Genomic DNA, 24876 nt, shown 5'->3' with positions numbered 1-24876 from the left:
TTACCGGCCCAAAGTTGCACAGATACAAGATTAGAATCTATATGCCATTTTGGCTTTGAAGCTCATTCTGACCGCAGCACTGACTGCCCCCTCCTCTCCCTGAAGCCAGAACACAAGTGGGCGTCGAGGTGAGAGTGTTTTAGGAGCTGCGGAGTAGAAAGAGCCGCATAGAGGGCCACGCGTAGCAAAGAACTCGGTGTTGCACGCGCTGGCCTCGGCCCAGGAGAAGAGGCATCCGTCACGTCATGTGTACCCTGCCGGGCCAGCCGCAGCCGCACCCGGGGGCAGGAATGCAGCCTCGCCCGGCTCCCGCGCCAGCAAAACCGCTCTGGCCCTGGGGACTGACGTCAAGGACTGGGTTGCCTCCGGACTAGGTTCTAAGGTGGCCGAGCCCAGGGAAGGGCCGTGAGGACACGCCTCCTTGCCGTTGCTGTGCCGCTGATTGGACCCAGGGAATCTAGGCATTGGTTTTTGGAGGCCGGCGGAGGGGCAGGGCACGACACGCCTCCTCCCCTCCGCCGCAACTGATTGGCCAGCGAAGTCTCCGCGTTCGATTTTGGAAGGCTCGCACAGGAGTTCTCTGCAAGTCTGGGGCCGAGGATTGGCTGTTCTGGGGCTCCAAGCGCTTTCTCCCGGGAACCGTGGCTGCTGCGATCGAGGTGGGCTGGCTCGGGGCTGCGTGTGGCCCGCTTTGGGCAACCAGGTATGTAGGTCGGCAGTGGAAACGGGCGGTGGACAGCCAGAGCCCGGGCGCCCTCGGGGTACACATGACTGATCTACTTAGGGGCAGTGGTTCTAAGGAGAGGCCTCTTCTGAGCTCCGGAAACCTACCTGTGTTGGCCATGTCCCATGTTACCTCGGCCGGGATACCCAACCCTGGTCCTTGAGAGCTCCTTCGCGGCCAGAAGCCCGAGCTGCATCCGCCTTTTCAAAAGCCGTGAAAGGGTTGGGGTGGGCGCATTAGCTTGCCCCATTTTGAGGTCTGTCGGAGCTGCCCTTCAGCCTGGTGCGTAACCGCTCTAACACACCCCCTCTGCCCCCGGGGCGGTGGAGTGCGGTGCGGGGGGGGGGGGGGTACGGAACCGGGCTTGCGAGGCCTGACTTTGGATCCCTGCAATTTCCAAAATCCGCAGAAGCAGATAAGAGGGTTCTGAGAGGTTTCAGAACCTTCTGGGGCCTTCTTTACCCTGAAGAACTCCTTAGCCATTTGGCAGGAACAAAAAAGCAGTGGTTGAGAGCGTGCACACTGAAGTCAGATCCCCTGGGTTCATATTCCAGCTTCATCACCTACCTGCTGTGTGACTTTGGGGAAGTTACTTAACCTTTATGAGCTCAGCTTTCTTGTCTGTAAAGTGGTCCTCTCATAGGAGAGATGTAATGATACTGCTACCTCATGTGAGGATTAAAATGCCCCTCTGAAAGTACTTTCACTTTCTATGCTTGACACAGCGGACCATTTCTGAGTTTAATCATAAAGCTATGATTTAAATGTGTACTGACGAATGTCTCCCTTTACCTTCTTTTCCCAAGAGTGAAGGCTCCTCTCAGAATTTGCTGATGGGAGTGATGATGAAAATGACCATAATTCTATAGTCCTCTTAGCTAACAGCCTTCCGCTTATATCATTCATTTATCCAAAATACAATATATAGAATGTCTGTTATATTCCAGGTACTAGGATGAATGCTCTTAACATACTTCATCTTCCTTATTCCAGTTAGTATTTTTTTTTTCTCATTTTGATGATGAGCAAACAGAGGCAGGAGAAAACCAAAATTTGTTTAAAATCACCCAGTTAGCAGAGGTGCTTTCAGAATTCAAGGTTCTTGAACTACTGAAAAAAGTAATTCCTACACCTAGTAATTTACTTCCAGGTCATGTCTGAGAATTGGTCTGAGGAAAGGATCCGATTTTTTCCTACCTCCTGGAATACAGATTTTGAGACCCAGTGGCATCTAGAGCCCACCTAGCCACTTGGACTGGGCTCTCAATTGAGAAGCAACAGATTTTGGCTGCAGTCCAGTGGCATGTCCGTGCAGAGTAGCAGGCCAGGCCACAACTGTTGATCTGGGCCTTGGGCCAGAGCCTCCAGTTATTTTTCTAAGAGGCCCTTGGCTTCTGATTACAGAGATTATTGCCATCACTGGGATTACTCAAAGGGGACACACTGAGTAGGAACCAGGAGTTGCCCAGCTGACCCAAGTGTGCTCTGCGTCTTGCATCTCTGAGATTCCAGTGAGATATTACCTAGAATGGCTGTCACAATTAACTTCATATATTACAAAGAATGCTCAATTGTGCACCATATTTATATATTGCAAATTCATTGCTGATTGAGTCACTTTTTAAACATACTTCTTTGTGAGTGTCCTACAGTTCTTCACTTGTTGCCTGATTCAAAGCAAATTGAACTTTGTCATTTCCAACATTTGATATTTACTATGAGGGTTCATTTTTAACCTAGTTTGTGTCATACTTCAGTATTTTCCAACTAGTCTTTACTCATCTGTGTACAGACCCACACTTACCTCCTTTTATGTCAACTCTGAATGGTTGTAATGATTCCTGTTTTACATCTTCTATTGTTGCCAAGTATAAACTGACCTTCCTGGATCAAGGTCTGAACCAGGAAATTGGAGGATGGGGAAGTAACTATTGAACACACTAAATTATACAGGAAATGTTTCTTTTGACAATAAAAATATTCTGATTCATTACTTTAGTTTTCCCAAAGTTTACCATCTACTCCTACCTGTAATCCACCTATTTTTATTTTCAACCTCACAATCCCAGGGTGGAATATAGAGTCCAGAGTGAGGGGCTTTGAAATCTGGAGGTGCCAAGCCCTAGCAAATGTTCACAGAGGGAGGGTTTGATTGAAGCTGGAAGCTCAGATTCTTACAGATTCCCCACCCCCACCCCCAGTACTGGGAATTTGAACCCAGGCCCTCATGCATACTAGTCAAGCACTCTACCACTGAGCTATTTCCCCAGCCCACTTTGTTTTATTTTGAGATAAGGTCTCACTATGTTGCTGAAGGCTGACCTTGAACTTGTGATCCTCCTCAGCCTCCTGAGTAGATGGGAGGCCATACCGAGCCTAGGTAGTTTCTTGTTATTACTTTATAAATCATTTGGCTGTAAACTGTCCAGTCAAGGCCTTGTAGCCCTGACAGAGGTTGCTGGGACTACCTGGAAAGTCAGCCCCAAGCCAAACCATTTGTTCCCTCAAAACAGCTTCTGCCTTATCCTTGTTGCCATTCTTTCCGAGGGGTGGGGCTGTTTGAGTCTGAGAGGAGGGACATCATCAATTTTCCTGCCGCCAGACCAGCCTAGGAGTCTATCCTGAGCTGGATCAATAGGGTGCTTTAGAGAAGAGTTCTCTGACATCTACTAGATCCTGACCCCTCAGCTCACTGTAGCAAAACAGTGCCTGGCCTCTAGGGGAGACGGAGGAGGAAGGAGAACAGTGGCTACTGGTTGGGAGTTTCCTAGCACTTAACTAGCCAGACCTGTCCCCCCTCACTGTTCCTAGGCCCAGGTAGACAAATGGCATCATCCTCCGACAGACCCAGCCTTGTCATGGAATCACTGACTTTCAACACCAGTGCAAGTCCTCAGAGGCTGTCAACATTAACCTGTTCTTGGAGCAATAAGGGGGAAACCAGTCAGTCCACTGAGGTGATGTGAATTGCCTGAGGCCTCTCATCCAGGGAGTGGCAGAACCAGGGGAGGAAGTCAAGCTTCTGACTCAAGTCACTGCTCTGCGCTGGGCTGGGGTGCAGTTCTAGATTTCTTTTGGGGAAGGTGGGGGTTTTCCTCTAAAGAGTGCTGCTGGTTCAAGACAGGGGGAACGGTCACCCAGTCAACAGCCTTGATGCTAGTGAATAGACAAATTCCATTACTCTTCCCTGTGAGATAACTCATTGTCCTTTCCTTTCTACTGGCAGAGTTTCTCCTTGGTGAATTAGGTAGGAATAGTGAAGCACTCTTTGGGGGAAATATGAAGAAATGTGCTCCAGCTTCTTGGTTGTGAAGACAGTGCAGAAGTTTAGATATTAGGCACACAGAACAGCATCCCACTGCTCAGCCACTGGTCCTCATATCTGCATCTCTTCCTTTTGCACCTCCACTCAATGGAACAAGGATAATAGTTCCTAATTCCTAGGATTGTTCTGAGGCTAAAATGATACCATACACATGGCCTGATACAGAAGCAGCACACTATACTTAGCTTTTCTTCTCTTTATCAGCCTTGGTCACTATTATCTTCTGATCACAGCATGTTTACACCATCAGCTTTGGGGGCTTAATTACCACCCATACTAGATTTTAACTCCATTCCCACGGTAGTACCTAAGAGAGGAAAGTTTTACAATTCCCATTTTTCCCAGTTAAAATGTTAAATTTTTATGACATTAATTTATCTGTATTGTCTCTCACAAATTTAAATTATTAAATCTTTTGAAAAGTTTTTTTTTCTTTCAGTGCTAGGGACTGAACCCAGGGCCTTTGCACTGAGCAATATTCTGAACCCTTGTTAAATTTTATATTTTGAGACAAGGTCTCACTAAGTAGCCCAAATTGGGCTCAAACTTTTCAAACCTCTTGCCTCGGCCACCTTGAATCTGGGATTACAGGCATGTTCCACCACACCTGATGAGATAAGAGTGGTACTCTTCTGCTACAAACTGGGACAGGATGAATGTGGAAATTACTGGAATAATAAGGGTGGTTTTTGAAGTGAGGCACAGGGACAAGGGAGGGAGTAATAGATCTGGGAGTTTGAATCGGGTGGAGAGATGATTCATCCTCTAGAAAACAGAACAAAAGGCAGGCAAGGGTAAAGGTTGCTTTTTTAAGCGGGTTGCAGAAAGGAAACTGGAAATACTTTTATTTACACAATTCTGTGCCGATTGCCTCTTTTACAGTGAGTGTGTAAAATGTGCTCATTTGAATATTTTAACTTTACTTTGCCCCCTTTTGTGTCTATCTCTGGGTGGAAGGAGGGCTGACTGAGGCCCTGGAGAAAACCAGGACCTACCTCTCCCTCCCCTTAGGGCTTGGGCTAGGAGGTGAGGGAGGCAGGAGCATAAGCTGTCTTCAGCTGGTTCCAGCCCCACTGCTTGCAGGAAATGGAGTCTATGTCACATCCCTGACCCAAGTACAAAGGTCAGGGAGGCCAAAAAAGAGGGGCATGTGCATTTGTTCAGCTCTTATTGGGTGCCTGATACCACACTAGGCTGTTTTAATTCATACTATAATCCTGAGGAGTGGATATTATTACAGTATCCCTATTTTACATTAAGGAAATAGGTTCAGAGAGATTGGGTAACTTACCTAAGGTCACAAAGCTAGGAAGGTAGCAGAGCTGGGATTCAACCTGTTTTGTATAATGCCAAAGTCCTTGGTCTTCCCAGTTTCCAGGCTTTTTTCCAAACCTGTAGCTTCTGGAGACAAGGATAAGGTAGGGAGTTTCTTATGCCTTTAGTATTCAAATTAAAATATCCAGAATCAAGGGAGATGATTTCCATCTCTTAGAATGACAAGAGACATTGACACAAGAGCCTTCTACTGGACTTTCCCACAGCAACCTCTGTCCTCGATAGTACATTCTGAACTTTGTAGCCTCCTCTTCTGCCCCTCAGTGGGATCTGGACCCCCTGCCCTAGTCCACTGAACTATGGTTAGATTTGATTGGTCTGTTTCACACTGTTTGCTAAATTAGGTGGATTTGATTTATCCCTAAGGTCCTGAAGATAGGAGGTAGGAGGACTCTTCTCAGTTTTATAGAGGAGCAGAACACAGCTTGAACATCCCTAATCAGAAAACCTGAAATGCTCCAAAACTGAAACTTTTTGAATGCTGACATAAACCAAGTGAAAATTTTTACACCATGAGGCTGAAATGAAAATAACTGCCCAAAGTTACCATCAGGCTGTGTGTATAAGGTATATATAAAACATAATGCTATGTTTAGACTAGGGTCCCATCCCCAAGATATCTCATTATATGTATACAAATATTCCCAAATCTGAAAAATTCAAAATCCCAAACATTTTGGATGAGGAATTACTGGAACAGCCTGTGGTAAAACACTGAGCACTGGGCCAGGTACTTAGCTCTGGTTCCAATGCCTGCCTCGAAAGCAGAAGGTCCCAAGTTCAATCCCCAGAACAAAAAAAACAAAACACTGAGCACTGTTTGTCTTACTTTTCCTGTTACCGAGACAAAATACCTGACATCCACAAGTTAAAGAAGGAAAGTTTTATTTAGCTAACAGTTTGTAGAGGTTTAAGTCCATAGGCATCTGGCTTGAAGGCAGGGTGGCATGGCAGAAGGACATCACAGAAGAGAAACAGTTCATGGTGTGGCAGGCAGAAGACAAACAAAGCAGCAAGTAACACAGTGAACCTCCCTTCTTTGTCTCTTTATAGTCCATCCAGGCTCCAAGTCTATTGATTGGTGCTACCCACACTCAGGGTGGGCTTCCTTTATCTACACCAAGAACCAATTTAGTAATCACACACCCTTAATCCTAGCATCACGCACCCTAGATCCAGCCATCTCCAAAAAGCCCCACCTATGAGCACATGAGGCTTTGGGGGAACATCTAAATAACAAGCTGTAATGCTGTTCTAAACACTCTCTTTACATCACCCCTATGAAGTGGGTACTGGCACTCAGCCAGCAAGTGGTAGAAGTGGGTTTCCAACCCAGGGCAGCCAACTCCATACCCTACTCTTACTTCTGTGTGAAGAGCCCAGGTCTTCAAATCAGGTGTCTGATTCTAGTTCAGTTGTACAACCATGGGTGGCAGACTGGAGGGTAAAAATACCCCTCAAAGGGCTGTTGTGCTTATGATACTTCCTGGCTATTATCTGAATAAAGAATTTGAGCTGTTACTGGGCTTCCTGGTACAGTATCTGCATGAACTCTAGAGCACTTTCTAAGTACTCCTGCCAGCAAGTGCTTACACTCGGCTTTATGACCATGGCAAGTCATTTAACCTTTCTGAGTTGTACTTCATCTGTAAAATGGGGAAGAACAATAATTCTTACCAGTTGCTGTGAACCAAATGAGATAATACTGATGTCTGACAAATAAGCCTTGTATTAGTCAGTTTTCCTGATGCTGGAACAAAATACCCAACACTCAAAGGAGGAGAGGTTTATTTTGACTCAGTTTTTAGTGGATGTAGTCCATGGTCAGCTGGATCCAAGGCAAAAATGGCATGGCAGAGGGCATAGTGGAGGAAGGGTACTCATGCCCTAGCATCCAAGAAACAGAGAGAGGAGGAGATAGGGAGATACTGTACACTCTCTAAAGGCATGCCCCCATTGATCAGCAAGCATCCTCTGACCAGACCCTACCTCCTAACAGCACATTCAGCTTCTGAACTCATCAATGGATGAATCTACTGATGAGTATAGTGCCACGATCCACTCACCTTCCAAACACAAAACTTTTAGGGGACATTTTAGAGCCAACCCATAAAAAGCACTTAATGAAGTTTTGTTGTAATAATTTCATTTCTCCAAGGTGCCTTGGGAAATTAGAGTCATTTTAAAATAAACACTTATTTCTAGTTTGAACCCTGGAAACTAGACACACCAGAAACTGTTTGTCAGAAACCCTAGCTTTGGGAAGGGCTTGTTCAGTGCTCATATCTCCATGGTTTCTGTCTTTAGAAGACTACAATGGGCACCCCAGCCTCTGTGGTGAGTGAGCCACCCCTGTGGCAGGTTCCAAATGAGGCCCGGAGCCGAAAGCAGGCCTCAGCCAACATCTTCCAGGACGCCGAGCTGTTGCAGATCCAGGGCCTATTTCAGCGCAGTGGGGACCAGCTGGCCGAGGAGCGGGCCCAGATCATCTGGGAGTGTGCAGGGGACCATCATGTGGCAGAAGCCCTAAGGAGGCTGCGCAGGAAAAGGCCCCCAAGGCAGAGGCCCCTTGTCCCATCACTGCATCACTGCAGCCGCCTCAGGTAGGTGCCTGTGACAAGGGGGCTGAGTGAAAGGAACACTAGTGTGGCTACTCTGCCACTTCCTGGCTGTGTGACCTGGAGCCGGATACTTGGGCTTATTGTAAATTGCCTCCTGTTGAGGTGGTATAAAGTCCACACAGGGCCACCACTTATTTGGCACTTAAGACTGTTATTACTGTTGGGATCATATGATCCTGTAAACTTCAATGGAAAGAGGTGCCTCAGTCCCAGCAGCACCTTCTTGTTTTGCAGTGACTTTTGACCAGATGGGAGTACTGTATGCAAGAAAAAAAATAATTCTGTTTACCTGTAAAGTGGGTAACATTCAAAAGCAAGCCCGGTTAGTCTTAGCTATGGAAATACAGAGAATATGACATAGGAATGTACTGCAGAGGCATCCTGGGTTACAAGTTATAGCAACTTTACCTTTAGAGAGCATCTCTGCCCAGTCTCCCTAAATCATCCAACTTTGCCTAGATCACTGCCCAACGAGGCCCAGGGACCCAGCTGAACTAGTAAACCCTTCTCCACAGGTTACTCTCTGGCCTCCATTTCTCCACTGCCTTCTCTGGGGCCCATCAACCTGAACAGGTCATCAGCTCTGGGATGGTAAATCTGTTTCACTGCTTGTATTAACTCTAGTTGATTAGTAGTTTCTGCTTAGAACACCAGTATCATACATGACTGTGACTAATGGCATCTGCCATGAATACAAGATGAAGAAGGTGAAGACACGCTGAGTGTCACATCCCCTGATCTATCCAGCCCTCCTTACAGTTCAGATACCAGAAAGCTTTGCCTAGTCACACAACGACAAGCCCTGGTCTCATTTTGCCCCGAGGGGTGTTTTATAGTCTACCATGATAAGAATCCATCCTGTTCTCCCTGTTGATGTTGGCTTGTCATACACTTGTTCCCAGGAGAATCCCAGAGCCTTGCTCTCCACCTGCCAATCCACAGAGCAATGCTACAGAGACAACCTCCAGCGAGCAACAGCAGAACTCCAGGAGGACAAGTGCCAGGACCAGGCGGAGCTGGAGAAAGCCTAGCCCCACAGGCTACCTTCACCAGATCAGACACTGATCCAGGGAAGAGGCCAAGAATGGCAGGATCTTCCCTAGGAGTCATGGGACTTTTGCAAAAGGGCCTGGGGAGGTAAAGAGGGGAGACTGGAGGCAGGCAGCCCTACACAGGTGAACAAAAGGAAGAGGCCACTGCCTGCTCAACTGAGAACCGGACTGCACTATCCACTGGGCTATGCACTACATGTCAGACTGTCACCACAGTGAGGAGAAAGCAACTGCTGTCTCAGACCTTCTTGACCTAACACTATATGGGCTGCATGATATTTCCCTGGGAGTCAAGTGACAGGCACTCAGACGTAGCATTCACCACTTCTGTCACTAACCAATCCACTGGCTACTACCGTCACTCACAATCCAGCAGCCTGTCCCACTCCCATGCCATCAGGCTGGCACAAAGAAACCACAGTTTTAATTGGCAAATAAAAACATTTGCATCACAAACCCTGTGAATCTGTCACAGAAGGGGAGAATCCAAATAGAGACTGGAGGCAGAAGAGAATAGTTCCCTAGGAAGGAGAAATCAGGGCTGGACTCTTCTCGTTCCTCATCCCCATGTCCTGGAGGCCCTGTGCTGCAGCCTCCTGCAGAGGCTGCTGGGTCAGGAAGAGGGAAGGGGGAAGCTGTTGTGGTCAGCCCCACACAATAGGCAATGGGTCCTTGGTTGAATCTGTAGTCTTAAGTAGTGAGCACCAACACTTAGGGGGCTTCTTCATCCTTATATGTACACCATCCCAAGGTAGGGCAAGAGTTGGACCAATCATTCTTAAATATTTGTGCTATCCTAGGTTCCCCATGGCCTGGAAACATTGAGGTAAAGGTTTTTTTCCAAGTTTTAGCTTCACCTCAAAAGAAACATACTATGTGCTTGTCACAATTCCTCTCCTCTTCCCATTCCTCCTACCTGCGTAACTGCTCCAGCACCACTCAAAATAAGCCAAGGTTCAGTGGGCCAGTGATACACAGGGCATAGCTGCCCTCTGGTGGCCAAGAAAAAAAGCCACTCCTACCCAAGGGTACATTGACATCTTATCCTAAACCCTTGGGGATAAAATGATTTTGGAATACAGAATTGTTTTTGGCTTTTAGGAAGCAGTCAGGGCAAATACTACAGAGTCCCTAGTAGGAGAAAGTCTCATGAAGGATTAGCATTTCTTCCATAAATAGTCACACTCAGGGGATGCATATGAGTAACAACAGTGTCACATCAGTATAAGCTCAGGTCAGATTTTGAAATGAACTGTGAAAACACTTAGTTTTCAGAGGACTGGGACTTGGGAAAGAGGACCTGAGTTTTCCTCTACTAGGGTAAGTGGCCTCAGGATCCATGTCTCTGCAACTCCATGAAAATAGGTTTCTTTGTCCTTAAAACTGCATTCTACCTTCTTTGTGTTCCTTCCTACAAAAAGAGCTGGACAAAAAGGTCAGAATTGGATTTATTATTCATACATTTGCATTGATTTAAATACATTACATACAGTTTCTACAGTGCATTAGAAGAACAATATGGGGCAGCAGCACTCACAGCCCAGCTTCCCCTCCCTGATGAGGGGGGACAGGCCTATGGCTGCCAGAATGATGGGCTGTTCTGGGAGTACCACCAGAAGCTTGCCCTGGCACATGGGGTCCTTGCCTCCTCTAAAATCCACATTCAAGGCAACCTGAGTACAGGCTTCAAGGGAGAGAGAAGACAGGCCAGGAAAGGATGCCCCATACCCTTGCTCACCAGGCCCGGGACGGGCTCCCTCTTACACAGCTGATCTGGAGCAGGACAGTGCAGATGTGGCTGGTGAAACACCAAGCGCCTCTTCAGGCAGGGGGCCTTGCCAACAGGTTCACACAAACCTGTCTGTGGGGAGCGACACACACCTGGGCAACCTACCGGCTCCTGCATTCAGAAGGCAAATTCTCTCACATATGGTTCCCCAAGCCAGAATCCAGGCAGGCTAGATGGGATTGTCAGGGCAGGGCACACAGAGGAGCAGTGACTTTGTCCACAGGCAAGCATACCTAGTGCTCAGAGACTTACTGTCAGCTGGGTGGAAGCCCAGGACAAGCTAGCTCCTGGGAGCTGGAATGGATGGGGAGTGGCCCCGCCCAGGTGCTGGGAGGGCTGTAGGCCTCTGCTCTGCCTCCTGAATAGAGGAAGCCAGGTAGGCAGAGGACACACAGCCACAGTCCTTACTCCCTTTCTTTGGTTGTTTTTCTAACTTTCAAAACAGTTTCTTTTCAAGGCTGATTGACGAATCACAGGGGGCCAGAAAACTCCAAAGTGTCCACAGCACAAGAATACAGCTGTCCCTCAGCCCCAGGTGGCACCCTTTTTACTCCCTCCTGAGGCCATTCTTTGCTTTGGTGTAGAAAAGGCTTGAACACCTGGCAAGGGGGACAGGTGGGTAAGCAAGAAGATGTACATTGAGCTGGGCAGGCACTGGAGGACAGTATGAAGGCCTTTCTCCTTTGGGCCTTGCCTTCTCAAGAAGCCATGGAAAAACCAGCCCAGGGCAAGAAGCCAGGGAGCATAGGAATAGGCAGAATATAAGTCCTGTTGCTTCCAGAAGCAGCAGTGGTAGCACATAAAGAAGTCCAAGGGCCATATATCATGTCCTCTAAGGAGCTGAGACTACTCACACTCCTCAGAGACCTATTCTAAAACCTAAACTGAACTTCTAAGTAAAAAAAAAAGCTGGGAAAAAATATTTAGAACAATAAACAAATTAGAGAACAGTGGCTTAGGACTCAAGAAGCAAGGCTGGGATAAATTCCCCCAGAGATTACTTACAGCTCCCAGCATGCACTAGGCCATGTGGATCACCTTCACATGCTGGTGTTAACTACCTATTAGAACAGCATCCAGGCATGGTGGCGCATGCCTATAATCCCAGCACTTGGGAGACTGAGGTTGGAGGACTGCTGTGAGTTCCAGGCCAGCCTGAATTACAGAGCAGGACCCTGTCTCAAACAAAAACAACAACCAAAAAAAAAACCAAAAAAACCAAAAACAGCAGGACACAGTGGTGCAAGCCTATAATCGCAGAACTAAGGGAAGCTGAGGCAGGAGCACTGCAGGTTCAACTTGCAACTCAGTGAGACCCTATCTCAAAAAATAAAAAGGGCTGGGGATATAGCTCAGTATAGAGCACCCCTGGTTTCGAGAGTTTTGAGCCCCAGTATCATGGAAAAAAAAAATAACAGAACTGAATAACTCCCACCTATGCTTGAGTGACAGGTAAACTACTGCAGATGTAGGTTCAAGAGGATGCAGAGCAAAAGCTACCTGCCAAGAGAAGCCAACTACCACACTGATGGGAAGAGCAGGGGAAGATTTGGCAAAAACTCGAAGTATGGTTTCTGCCTGTCCCAGCATAGTGAGCCACCCAGTGGTCCCCTGACACATCTCTGATCCTGGAAGTAAGCAACTACCAGGCACCCAAATGTCTGGGTCTATGCAAATTTAAGTCTGGATTAAAGGTTTCTGATATGAGAGGAACTGGATTCTGCTACAAGCATTTAAATGTGTGGCTTTTTTCTTCTGATGCAGAATATAACAGGGAATTGCAATGGAGTAGGGCGTCGGGGAAGGAGGGACTTTCCCAGTCTGCCATCAAGAGATGTCGGAAGGGAGCTGCTCCTCCTTAACCACCTGGACTCCTTATCTGTAACTGTAGCGTCCCCAGCACTTGGCAGGGCCCAGGAGCACTCCCAGTCCCTGGTTGTGCTTCTTCTCCCTGTGGGCGGGAAAGCCCTGAAGGAGGTGGCGAGCAGAGAGGGAGGGCTCCAGGGCTGGCAAAGGCACTGCTCTCCACCGGCTTCTCTGGCTTCCCTGCGCCTGGCTGCCTGTATGCACCTCACACAGGCTTTCCTTCACCTGCCTCAAGGGCTACCACCATGAAAAGAAGGGCTTCCGACTCTGAAAGCTCTGTGTATAGGACTCGCTAGCAGACCGCTGGTGGGAACGGGCTGTCTCAACAATCACAGGCGGCATCTGGACGAGGTGCAGGGGACTCTTGTTGTCTTTCAGCGCTTGTGTCAGATTTAGGATCTGCAGTGGGAAAAAGGAGATGGGTGAGGGAAAGGCATGGGCGCTCCAAGTCTGCCTCTGCAGAGAGGCCAGCAGGTAGAGTCCTCCTACAAACCAACAAAAAATAAACACACCAATGGGAAATCAGACAAGTAGGTATTTAACAGTAGAAATACAAATTGGCACTAAACAGAAAATGGAAATCTCTCTAGTCATTTTAAAAATACAAATGAAGCTAGGCACAGTGGTACATGTCCATAGTCCCAGCTACTCAGGAGGCAGAGGAAAAAGGATAGCTTGAGCCCAAGTGTTTCAGGCCAGACCAGCCTGGCCAACATGGCAAGTCCTCATCTCAAAAAAAGAAAAGCTGGGTGTGGCGACACACATCTATAATTCTATCACTCTGAGAGGCTGAGGCAGGAAGATCACAAGTTCAACCCCAATGTGGTCAATTTAGCAAGAGCCTGTCTCAAAATTTTAAAAAAGGGTCGTGAGTGTAGTTTTAGTGTGATGGCCCTGGATTCAATCTCCAGTGTTCAAAAAAAAAAAGGAAGAAAGAAAGAAAAGAAGAGAGGCCAGGCGTGGTGGCACATGCCTGTAATCCCAGCACTTGGGAGGCTGAGGCAGGAGGATCATGAGTTCAAGCCCAGCCTGAACTACACAGAGAGACTTTGTCTCAAAAAAAAAAAAAAAAAAAGAGGAAGGAAGGAAAGGGGTAGGAAGATAAGGAAAGGGAAGGAGAAGGGGAGAGGAAGGAGGAGGGGAAAGGTCTCCGAATTTTTTGCCCTTCTAGTTAGTAAAGATAAAGACAACCACTCAGAGGTCAAGAGAGCTCAAAGAAATAGGCACTCTTCTCCTTGGCTATGGGGCTAGAATGTGGGACATCTTTCAGACAGGGAACCTGGCCGTAAAGCTTAAAAATGAACAGACTCTGACTCAGCAATTCCATTTTCAAGGAATAGGGAAATAATCATGGATATGCATAAAATATTTAATTTTTTAAAATACAATACAGCCGGGGATTTAGCTCAGTGGTTTCGCCGCCTGCTGCACAAGTGCAAGGACCCGAGTTCGATCCCTGGTACCAAAAAAAAATAAAAAAAATACAATACAGTATTATTTCTAACAGTGAAAATGATGTAAACTAGTTAATTTAAGAGATAAAAAACAAAAAAGAAAGGAAAAAGAAATTAAAATATATAGAAACAAATGTACTGGCACAGAAAGTTGATCACAATATTGTTGTTAGCTGGAAAGGAAAGGAGAAATGGAACCAGAATTAGATTGTGACCACCCCCACCTTTATTTCTACAATTTTACCTTCCTATCTATCTGCTTAGAGAAAAAAAAAAGCCAAAAGTTGGCAATGATCAAATCTGAGTCTCTAGGAATTACAAGTGATTTTAACTGTCTATAGTTATCTATCCTTATTTTCTAATTGTCCTACAAAGATGATTTTTTTGTGGTGCTGGGATTAAAAAAACCCAGGGCCTCACATGTGCTAGGCAAATACTCCACCACTGAGCTAAATCCCCAGCCCAAATGATGTATTTTTTAAAAAGCCAACATTTCAGTTGAATTAGCTCTCTAAATGCTATCTCATCAATTTTTTTTCAATAAAAAAGTTTTTGGCATGTGCTACTCCTGGGGACTGAATGCAGGGCCTTGATGCATACTAACCGAGTGCTCTATCACTGATCTATACCCAAGCCCAAGAATTTTTTTTTTTTTGGATACAGGGTCCTACACAAAGTTGCCCAGGCTGGTTTCCAATTTCTGATCCTACTGTCTCAGCCTCCACACTGTGGCTGGCCTCAATAAAATTTTTTATTTGGATCCCCCCGACCCACGTACTAGGGATTGAATCCAGGGCCTTGGCACTGAGCTACATCCCCAGCCCTATTTAAAAGAAAAAAAAAAATTTTTTTTTTTTGGAGACAAGTTTTAAGTCACAAAGTTGTCCAGGCTGGGTTCAAACTTCCAATTCTCCTGCCTCACCCTCCCAGAATGCTGGGACTGCAAAGAGAGGCTACTGACTCAGCTAAGCAGACAGCTTCTTTCCTGTTCTATGTCAGATTTTTTTCAGGACAAAGGGTCACTTTGCTTTGGGGTATGAACAGTAGATATGGTAAATATGTGAATGCTAAGTTGCATACTGGGAAGAAATCGATGCTTATGGAACCATAAAATATTAGGAAGCAGGCACTCCAGGTATGTGGAACTTGCTTAAAACCAAACAGGTTCCACTTCATGTCTGACTTTTTTTTTTTAAATGTGGTGGTAGAGAATGAACCCAGAACTTTGTGCGGACTCAACACAAGATTTACCACTGAGCTACACACCCAGCCCCTGTCATTTTGAAAGGGGAACAGGCTAAAATGTGCATGACTAGGTAAACTCCCAGATTCTCCAAGAGGCCACCTACCATCATGGCTATGAACAACCCCACTCTGCAATCTTTCCCCTGCAGCCCCCATCAACCAATCAAAAAGGTTTCAAAGGAAATGATACCCCCCCACACAACGATGCAATATCAGATTACCTTTCAGCTTGATTCCTTAAAGGTTTTCCTCCCCTTATGCCTTTCCAGAACACACCTTAGGTCTGTCCTTGGTTGTGTTCTCCAACTGCAATTTCGATTTTCAAATTAAGTGTTTCCTTTGCTTATGTTATACGCTGATGGATCTTTGACTGACAATTAGAAGATGCCAAAAGGCCCTCTGAAGACATTACGAACCCAAGGTGGAAAGAAAGATAAAACTGCACTACTCCCAACCTCCCTTACACCTTTCAGGGTATAAGAGGAGATATAAGAGGATACCCATCAGGGTATAAGAGGAAGGCTGCTAAGGTGTTGGCAAGGGACTGAGTTGAGACTGGAGAAGATGGTTAAAAAGCTGAGATGCAAGTTTACTCCTTTATACTGAATTCTATAATACCAGACTATGTCATGCACCTTGTAAGGTTTCCAAAAATTCTGCCAACCTAACTGGGTCCATACTTTACTTGGGAAAGGGAAGAAGACCATGTTACTGGTATTCAGGCAGCTGTAATTATAGCAGCTCTTAAAACCTCCGATTGCCAGATATGGTGGCACCACACCTGTAATCCTAACCCTCAGGATGCTGAGGCAAGAGGATCATTGTGAGTCTGAGGCCAGTGTAGGCTACATAGTGAGTTCAAGACCAGCCTAAATCTCAAAGAGATCTTCCCTGAAAACAAAACAGAACAAAACACTTCTAACTGCCCTATTTCCAGGGAAAATGACTGGGGCAAGCCAAGAGGTGCTCTCAGCAGGAGAGCCTCTAGCTCCTCCTTCCTGGTAGAAAGAAGTAAATGTGTAATTGTGGCTAGGAAGACTTATTTTTTAAAGATGTGAGAAGTTGACTTTTCTGTACGTGAAATCAGTCTTAATAACCAACACATATTGATTTCGTACTTTGATACAGTAGGTACTTTTCTGTTTTGAATAAGTTATCTCATAATAAACCTATGAAGCAGGTACTGTTATTAATCTGATAATACAAATGGAGAAAGAGAAGGAAAGACTAAGTAATTTACCCAAGACCCTACAGGCAGAAAATGGCAGAGCCAGGCTTCAAACTCGGGCACTCTAACCAGTTTGTGCCCTGACCTGAAAAGCCATGCAGCTAGCTCTCTGTAGGAAGACTTCAAATGGTAAGTACAATGCCAGTGGCCTATACAGCTTTTGAGCCATTCTCCAAGCATGTTCTTTACTATGCTTTGGAAGACAGAAAATATCCTGGGTTTCTGTGACTCCCTTTGAAGGTGATACAGAGAAAGAAAGTATAATTTGTAACTCACAACAAAATTATAACCATCGTCAATGTCTGAGTATTTACCACATACCAGGCATTACATTTACTTAACACTGTAATCCTCCCATCAACTGTGCAAAGTATTACTGAAAGTCCCTCCACTGAGACCCAATTCTCTGAAGTTTCTCTTTGCTCCTGCCCGCTCTACCTCTTAAGTATTAGTTGCCCACTGAAGCCTATTATTTATAGATCAACTGTATGCTAAAGTTACCTAGGAATGCACAAACTTTCCTTTCCAAAGTATTCCCCAGTCCCCAGTTATGGGAGGTCATACCTGGAGGGGTGCTTGACAGAAACACCCACAAAAAAAAAAAAAATCACACACAGAAACCTAGATCATTTATGTTTTCTTTAGATCTACTGGACTGCAACTCTTGCTGACCTATGTGAATGAATTAAGATATACACAGCCCACACTCCAGAAGAGGCCACTTTCTGAAACACTGGAGGTGCCCACCTGTCTCAGACACACATACCTTCCCTTAAAAAAAATCACATAAAATTCTCCCTCAGAGCAAAAGGTACGACAGTTGTTGAAAGGCAAGAGCCTACCATCTTCCAATATGCTAGCTGGTCTTTAATAAAGCTCTTTCTTTCTCCATCACTCCACCTCTTCATTCAACTCCATCATGCAGCAACTAACTGAACCTTATGGGGCAACATCATTACTAACTTACTTCAGGAAACAGAGGCTTCTTCCCAAGGCCACAGAGTTTCTAAGTGGTAAGATGGTCTGACTCCAGAGACCAGTTCTTAACCACCAACCTATACAGCTTGCCTTGAGCAACTTAAGAAGAGAGAGCACTGTGTTTATTTACCCACAACTTATCCACCACCTGGGACAGAGACAAGCACACACTAAGTGCTTCACCAACCACTTGATTCCATGGAAGAAGTGGGAGATTGAGAAGGGCTGTCTTTCTTCTCCCATCTGTTAGGGTAGACTCAAAACATGTATGGCACAGACTAAAAAGGGTGTAAGACTCAAGCTTTACACACTGACAGCATGAGCATCCCAGAGAGATCCCCAAAAGACATCTGAAGATGTCCCAGGCTTACCTGTCCCCGCATAACAGCAATCTGCTTATGGAACTGGCCCCTGTCAAAGCCAGGATCTTTCTGAAAAAGAAAGGTAAGAGATCAGACCTGCATGAATACCTCACAGAAATCCATTTTCTCCCCTAGTTAGAAATTTTGTAATAAAGAAAACCTATATAAGGTTTATAGGGCTTGGTGAAGTCAACTAGCACCCTAACAAAGCCCACCTTTACAGATGAGGAAACAGAGAAGAAAGTATTTTGTTTTCCAACTCAAACTCTGAGCTCTGTGGACACTCTGCAGCCACATGATGAAACCTCAGTGTGATCCATCGCAGTTGCCCACATCCTTCAAAGTCATCCAAACCAAGTGCTGCTGGTCATGTGTGAGAACCTTGCTCTACACTGGTTAACTCAAATCAGATGTTAGTCACTCCCTCCTGGCTTGTGTCAGGACCAAGTAGAACCATTAGGAGCCAGGTGTGGTGGTGCAAGACTGTATTTCCAGCACTTTGGGAGGTTGATGTGGGATGATTGCCAAGTTCGAGCCCAACCTGGGCAACTTGGCGAGACCCTGCACCAACATAAAAAAACAAAAAAAGGCTGGGGATGTAGTTCAGTGCAAAGGCCCTGGGTTCAATCCTCAGTATTTGGGGGCAGGAGAGCTAGGGATGGCTTCTATAGGCTTCTATAGAGTAATCAGTTGAGGTACCCAGGGCTAACCTTGAATAGCTCATACAGGTCCTCTTCCAAGTCCTTCACAAAGTTAGGGTCTGATATCTTTGGAAGAATCAGATCTTTGATCTCCTGAGAGAATGGGACTTTCGCCTGGGGCAACCAGGCCCAGTAGAAAGGATCTGAAAAGAGAAAAGGCCAAAAACAAAATGTGTTGGAAAAGTCCCTCCACATTTGTGTCTTCTACCTAGCAGGGCACTTTCAAAAGGAGACTCTTCCTCATTGACATAAACAGAAAAGAAAACTAACAAATATTGTTAACCATAAAAGTTACATGACTAGTAAGCACCAGTATTCAAACCCATGTTTACCTCATCTGGCAGCTCTTTCCTAGATGTTACATGACCTTCCAAGATGCAAGCTTATCCTGAAGCAACTACTTGCCACTGAGACACTGAAATGGTCCTTCTGAAATTGCAAACTGGTGCTGCAAAGGGAACTTGTGACTCACTACTTACATTTCTTTCCCTTTCCAAAAGTTGCTCAGTTATAATGGGGTGGGCAGGGAATATCAACAAGGAAGACAGGGCACTGATAGCAGTTTATCTGTGGAGATTTGAGTAGAACAAATCATGAAAAGACAGATTTCAAAAAGAATAAGAATAAAGAGTAGAGATGATAAAACTCATTTTTATGCTTCTTTTTTTTTTCTTCCCCTTTTTGGTTTTTTGAGACAGGGCCTCACTATGTAGTTCTGACTGGCCTTGAACTCACTATGTATCCCGGGCTGGCCTTAAACTTACAGCAATCCTCCTGCCTCAGCCTCCTGAGTGCTGGGGTTTCAGGCACGGATCACCATATCTGGCTTCTTTATGCTTCTAATTTCACTCTGTTTGGTTTTTGTAGTGCTGGAATTGAAACTTGCACATGCTGGACCCTGAGATACACCCCCAGCCTCCTATGCTTCTAATTTCTAATCACTCATATGCCTCTAGTAGAAATAATACAGGGAAAAAAATTATAATAATAGTTTACATTATGGAACTGCCATGTGCTAGTCACTGTGTTAAAGTCTGAGCAGCACTATTTCATTAATTCTTAGAATAATGCTATGTTGGAGATATTATCATCTCCATTTCACAATGACAAGACAGAGATCATGGCTGGGGATTTAGCTCAGTGGTTTTGCCGCCTGCCTCACAATTGCAAGGTCCTGAGTTCGATCCCTGGTACCAAAAAAGACAGCTTGCAAGAGTAGAGCCAGACTAGTGGTCTTGAAACTTACATGCCCTCCAGGAGTCGGGATGCTTCAGTGGGAACGCCAGTCCATTGTCTATGGCAGCCACCTTGATAACAGGCTCCTTCACAACCACCCAGTCTGTGTCCTGCAGAGCAAAGAGAGACTAATTACTGAGGGAGCCCATTGGTCTCAGGGCCTTTAAAGTAGTAGCAAGGCAACATATTTCATCCCCTTCAGATAACAGTCCTGTTGCAACTTATTTGGAGCTACCCTCTGAACTGATTTCTGTGTTACCTGAACCTGGCACACTTATGGCACCTCTATCCTAGCTTACTCAAGGTTCTCAGAGTCCCCTTTTTATTGTGGAAAAGGAGCACTTCCCTGGAATGTAGCAGTTATTGGTAAGGATAATGACAAAAACAAAGATAACTATAAGCCATTCCTCTTACTGAAAGGCAATGAGAATCCTAAGAGCAGAAAAGAAGAAAAGAAAACTCCATATTAGTTGGCCAAGGTCCTTTTGTGTGGATCTTGACTCAGACCCCACCTCACTGGTAATGATCACATTTTCCAGTGAGAAAACAAAACCACAGAAGATAACAGTTGGCTGACTATTCTTGCACAAAGCAGTCTGTTTTCCTGCATCAGTGATTCATAAAGAGGAAAAAGACACGAGCTGAATGAAAAGAGTAGGCAGGACACCTGTGACAGCCCACATCAGGGACACTCATGAGCAATACATGGCTCTATGCTTTGGGTTCACTGGTGACATCATAGAACAAGGATTGAGGCTCTAAGACACCTGTACCAGAATCCCCTGGGATTCCTTATAAAAAATGTGGGATCCTAGCCAGCATAGTGGTGCACACCTATAATCCCAGCACTCAGGAGGCTGAGGAAGGGGGATCAACATGAGTTTGGGGCCACCTTGGATTACATAGTGAGCTCAAGGCCAGCCTGAACTACAAAGCAAAATCCTGTCTCCAAAACACTCTAAACAAATAATATAAAATAAAATAAAGCCAGGCATGGTGGCACACGCCTGTATTCCTAGGACTCAGGAGGCTGAGGCAGGAGGATTGCCACAAGTTCAAGGCCAGCCTGGGCTACATAGCAAGACCCTGTCTCAAAGAAAAAAAAAAATCCTGAGCTGGGGATATACTTAGTGGCACCACACCTGCCTGGCAAGCACAAGGTCCTGAGTTTGATCCCTGGTACCAAAAAAAAAAAAAAAAATCCTGAGTGATGAATCAATTTTCATGGGAAAGGCCTGAAGAATCTGCACATGTATGTATAAAGGTGGTGCTGAAGGTTGAACTCAGAGCTTCACATGTGCTGGGTAAGCACTCTACCACTGAGCATAGTTCTTCCAATGAAGAGCACAAAATCCGACAGCCAGAGTTAGAGAAGGAAGCAAAATCCCTATAAGAAATAAACACTGGGGCTAGAGGTGTAGCTCAGTGGTAGAGTACATACCTAGCATGTGCAAAATGCTGGATTCCATCCCCAGCACCACAAAATAAAAATAAAATCCAACCTCACTCTCCTCCAGATAGCCTTCCTGCTACTTTTAAAAGACATGCAGATAGAGCAGCAATAGAGAAGGGTGGTGGGAGAGGAACAGGACAGTAAGAAAGTTGTAGAAGATTTCTCTAAACTTAAATTCTGTGAATTGTGGTCTATTGTGAACAGTGTTCCATGGTTAAAATCACCTGGTCAAATGAAACCAAACAGGTTCTTTTCATGTAGTATTTCTCAGACTTTTACTATGCTACTGTGCAATGTGAAGCTCAAAGGAATAAAGTACATAAAATGTTTCAAACTTATGTGACCTTTTCTTCATGCTACTCCTATTAATATCAGTCAGTAGGATGTTCTTTAAAACACACATTGAGAAAAACTATACCAAACATTAAGCTATTAATTTTCAACACTGTGCTTCCCTGATTCTTCTGAACTTATGTGACCTAAATCTGAACTTATGTGATCATTTATGTGTGTGGCTTGTTCTTTTTTTTTCTGGTACTAGGGATCGAACTCAGGACCTGAGCTTGCAAGGCAGGCGCAGCACTACTGAGCTAAATCCCCGGCCCCAGACCTTTTTATTTTGAGACAGAGTCAGAGTCTCACAAAGTCACTAAATTGCCCAAGCTGGGCTCAAACACAAAATCCTTCTGCCTCAGCCTAATAGTGCGGGGATTACAGTGACATGCCACCATTCTTGACTTGTGTGTTTCCATATTACAGGTATATTCTTCATTATGAGGATATCCTTCTCTAACCTTTGTTTTGTTTTGTTTTTGAGACAGGGTCTCACTACGTAGTTCAGACTAGCCATGAGTTCATTACATAGCTCATGGTGGTCTCGAACTTGAAGCAATCCTCCTACTTCAGCTTCCCTAGTGCTGGGATTACAGGCATGCACCATCATGCCCGGCTTCTATCCTCTTCTTTGAAACACAGAAATCTCTTACCCGAGAGGTAGAACTATCCATTGGACAGTCATATTTAATCAGCCAATTGTCGTTGCCTCGATCTGTGAACAGAAATATAAAGTTAGCAGAAAAAATAGGAGTGACTTTTAATTTTCATTGTGGTAGACTAGATGTTGTGGACAACTGAATCAACCTTTCTACTGAGAACAACTACAAAAGCTAGATAAAATATTCTGAAATCTCTTAAAAGCATTGTTGGTTTTAGTAAGATCATACGAATTTAAGAGTCAAGAAATGGGAAAGAAAGAAAATCCAGAAAGAGGATCCAAGTATTTCTGGCTTCTTCTCCCCTAAACCATCTGCTGATTTGGGAAGCAGCCGGTAGTTGCAGCTAGAGGCTGAGAAGTAGAACAGTGTTCTAATAGTTTTATAAAGTTAGAAAGACAAAAATTGTACTCACTGATAAGGGGTAGAGGAGACTCGTAAATTATTCATGATTTAAGGTGACACTTGAAGGGCTATACCTTAAATATAAGCCAAGCTCCCCTTGAATACCTGAAATTAAACTGATCCTGCAGTGCTTATTACCCTAGTTGCTTGCCAAAAGCGAATTTCATCCTTTAGACACAATTTATACTCTAAACCTTCAAATATTTCTACAATTTCTGATAGAAAATATTTGACAACCAAAACTAACCAGGTACGCAAAGAGACAAGATGACATGAACAAAACTGAGATAAGAGAAAATTAACACTGTCGATATAGTTCCCACATAAGGAAATATCTTACTTAGACTTTAAAAGATGTTCAAGATTAAAATAATTATGTTTTAAGAAAATAAAAGGCAGAGAAGAGGAAAATGACAGAGTGGTAATCAGCAGCAAAATTCACCCTCTGCAAGATCCAGAATCCAGACACACAATACAAGAGAAGTGAGAAAAGTTAGAAGTACATTGCTGGGAATCAGGAAGGAACTGACAGGAAAATTAGAAGCTACAGAGAAGTTGGAGAGCTGGTCCACAACACAGAGGAAAAAAAAAAAAAATGGAACAATGTGCATTCTATCCCTGACTCATGGCTTGTGAGGAGAGGAACCTGGTTCTCCAGAAGCAAGGTAAGCACCCAAGCCTGGGAGATCCAGGGAGAAACAGTGGCAGAGCACATGGCTGTTGTGAACTGTAAAATCAGCAAAGGGTTTGTTCCAAGGGTATTCCTTCCACAAGGCAGGCAATAGCCAGAGAGAAATTCCAGTGTGGGTGGGTGCCTGCCATATCACCAGAGAGTACCTCATCAGGTGCTATTACAGGAAGGGGCTGATTATTTAAATCTGGAACTCAGAATAACAAAAAAACAACTTTACTTCAGGGCTCCTAGAGTGGCCCTCCTACACTGACTGGTTGAAAGACAGCCACAGGAGACAGCCATGGGCAGGGACTGAGCAGTGAGATAGAAAGAAAGAGATCCATGGAGAAGTTTTAAAATAGGAAGAACACAGTCCCTCTCATTCCAGTTGTGCTCAGAAACAGGGAGGTTTGAAAGTGCCGGCATTATGTATTCAAACACTTTCCCTGCTGCCTACATCCAGATCTGAAGTATGACTGCCTTTCATCTCTACCAGTTTAAACATGTCTCATTGGAGGCACTGCCACAGCCTGGGGTAAAGAGAGGGTCCTCTGAAATAGTGGGGGCACCTCACAAACCTACAGGTTGTTAGGTCAGGCAAAAAAACCACTAAACTGTCTTGCTGGACTCTGAAACTGGAGTCCTGGAAGGAAACCACTCATTCAAAATACGGAGATCCCCCCCCCCGCCCCCGCCCCCGCCCCCGCCCCCGCCCCCGCCCCCTGTTTTTTTGGTACCGGAGATCGAACTTGGGACCTTGCACTTGTGAGGCAGGCACCGGAACCACTGAGCTAAATCCCCGGCCCTTCCCCTGTTTTTGGACTCTTTATTTTTTCTGTCTCTTAACTCTTTCTTCTTCTTCTTTTTTTTTTTTTTGAGACAGGGTCTCATTATGTTGTTCAGGTTGGCCTGGGACTCACTATGTAGCTCAGGCTGGCCTCGAACTCTGTGATCCTCCTGCCTCAGCCTCCGAAGTGCTGGGATTACAGGGGTGCACCACCATGCCCAGCTTAACTCTTTCTTCTTTACCAGTTTATAGGAGTTTGGGGATTTTCCTTTGTCCTTGTTTTCTTATGCCTATTTTTTCCTTTTTCTTTAAACTTGTTTCTATTTTTATTCTCCATATTTTTTGCTCCCTTTTTTTCTTTTACCTTCTTTTCTCATTTTTTTCCTGTTACCTTTATCTAATTCTATAAATTTCCTTTTACTCTATGGTAGGATCCTTTGACTCACTTTTCTCTCCTCCTTCTCTTCTCCTACTGTTTAATTTTTTTTCTTGCATTCTCCCAGTCCCAGCCCTCTATAACTTTAATAGTATAACCACTGGGCCCGGGATTTAGCTCAGTGGTTCTGCCACCTGCCTCGAAAGCACAAGGTCCTGAGTTCGATCCCCGGTATCAAAAAAATAAACCCCCAAAACAAAATAGTATAACCATT

At 45.0% G+C, this 24876-nt stretch overlaps 2 protein-coding genes across 3 annotated transcripts in view; one reads left to right on the top strand and one right to left on the bottom strand.

Annotated features, from left to right (window-relative positions):
* Positions 1–523: 523 nt before the first annotated feature.
* On the top strand, positions 524–9513 carry Avpi1 (arginine vasopressin induced 1). Of its 2 annotated transcripts, XM_013069913.3 has the most exons (4): positions 524–703; positions 7692–7987; positions 8521–8596; positions 8908–9513. In XM_013069913.3, the coding sequence occupies exons 2-4, from the start codon at positions 7701–7703 to the stop codon at positions 9034–9036; spliced, it is 492 nt and encodes a 163-aa protein (XP_012925367.1). In that variant the 5' UTR covers positions 524–703; positions 7692–7700; the 3' UTR covers positions 9037–9513. The 2 variants fall into 2 exon arrangements, with proteins under 2 accessions (XP_012925367.1, XP_004838667.1); XM_004838610.3 differs by lacking the exon at positions 8521–8596.
* A 974-nt stretch (positions 9514–10487) lies between these two features.
* Positions 10488–24876, bottom strand: part of Pi4k2a (phosphatidylinositol 4-kinase type 2 alpha) — a 38355-nt gene continuing 23966 nt past the window's right edge. The window contains exons 5-9 of the mRNA XM_004838609.3: positions 22356–22417; positions 19927–20026; positions 18690–18823; positions 17989–18048; positions 10488–13111 (exon numbers count right to left, since the gene is read on the bottom strand). Coding sequence (XP_004838666.1) covers positions 12950–13111; positions 17989–18048; positions 18690–18823; positions 19927–20026; positions 22356–22417 — 518 coding nt within the window. The 3' untranslated portion in view covers positions 10488–12949. The remainder of the gene's footprint in view (positions 13112–17988; positions 18049–18689; positions 18824–19926; positions 20027–22355; positions 22418–24876) is intronic.

Source organism: Heterocephalus glaber, unplaced genomic scaffold, assembly GCF_053883595.1.
Source record: "Heterocephalus glaber isolate CG9 unplaced genomic scaffold, H.glaber_assembly_v1.0 deba00001497, whole genome shotgun sequence".
Taxonomy (NCBI): Eukaryota; Metazoa; Chordata; class Mammalia; order Rodentia; family Bathyergidae; genus Heterocephalus; species Heterocephalus glaber.
Note: the sequence above shows the minus strand (reverse complement) of the source record. Positions and strands in the feature narration are given on the sequence as shown.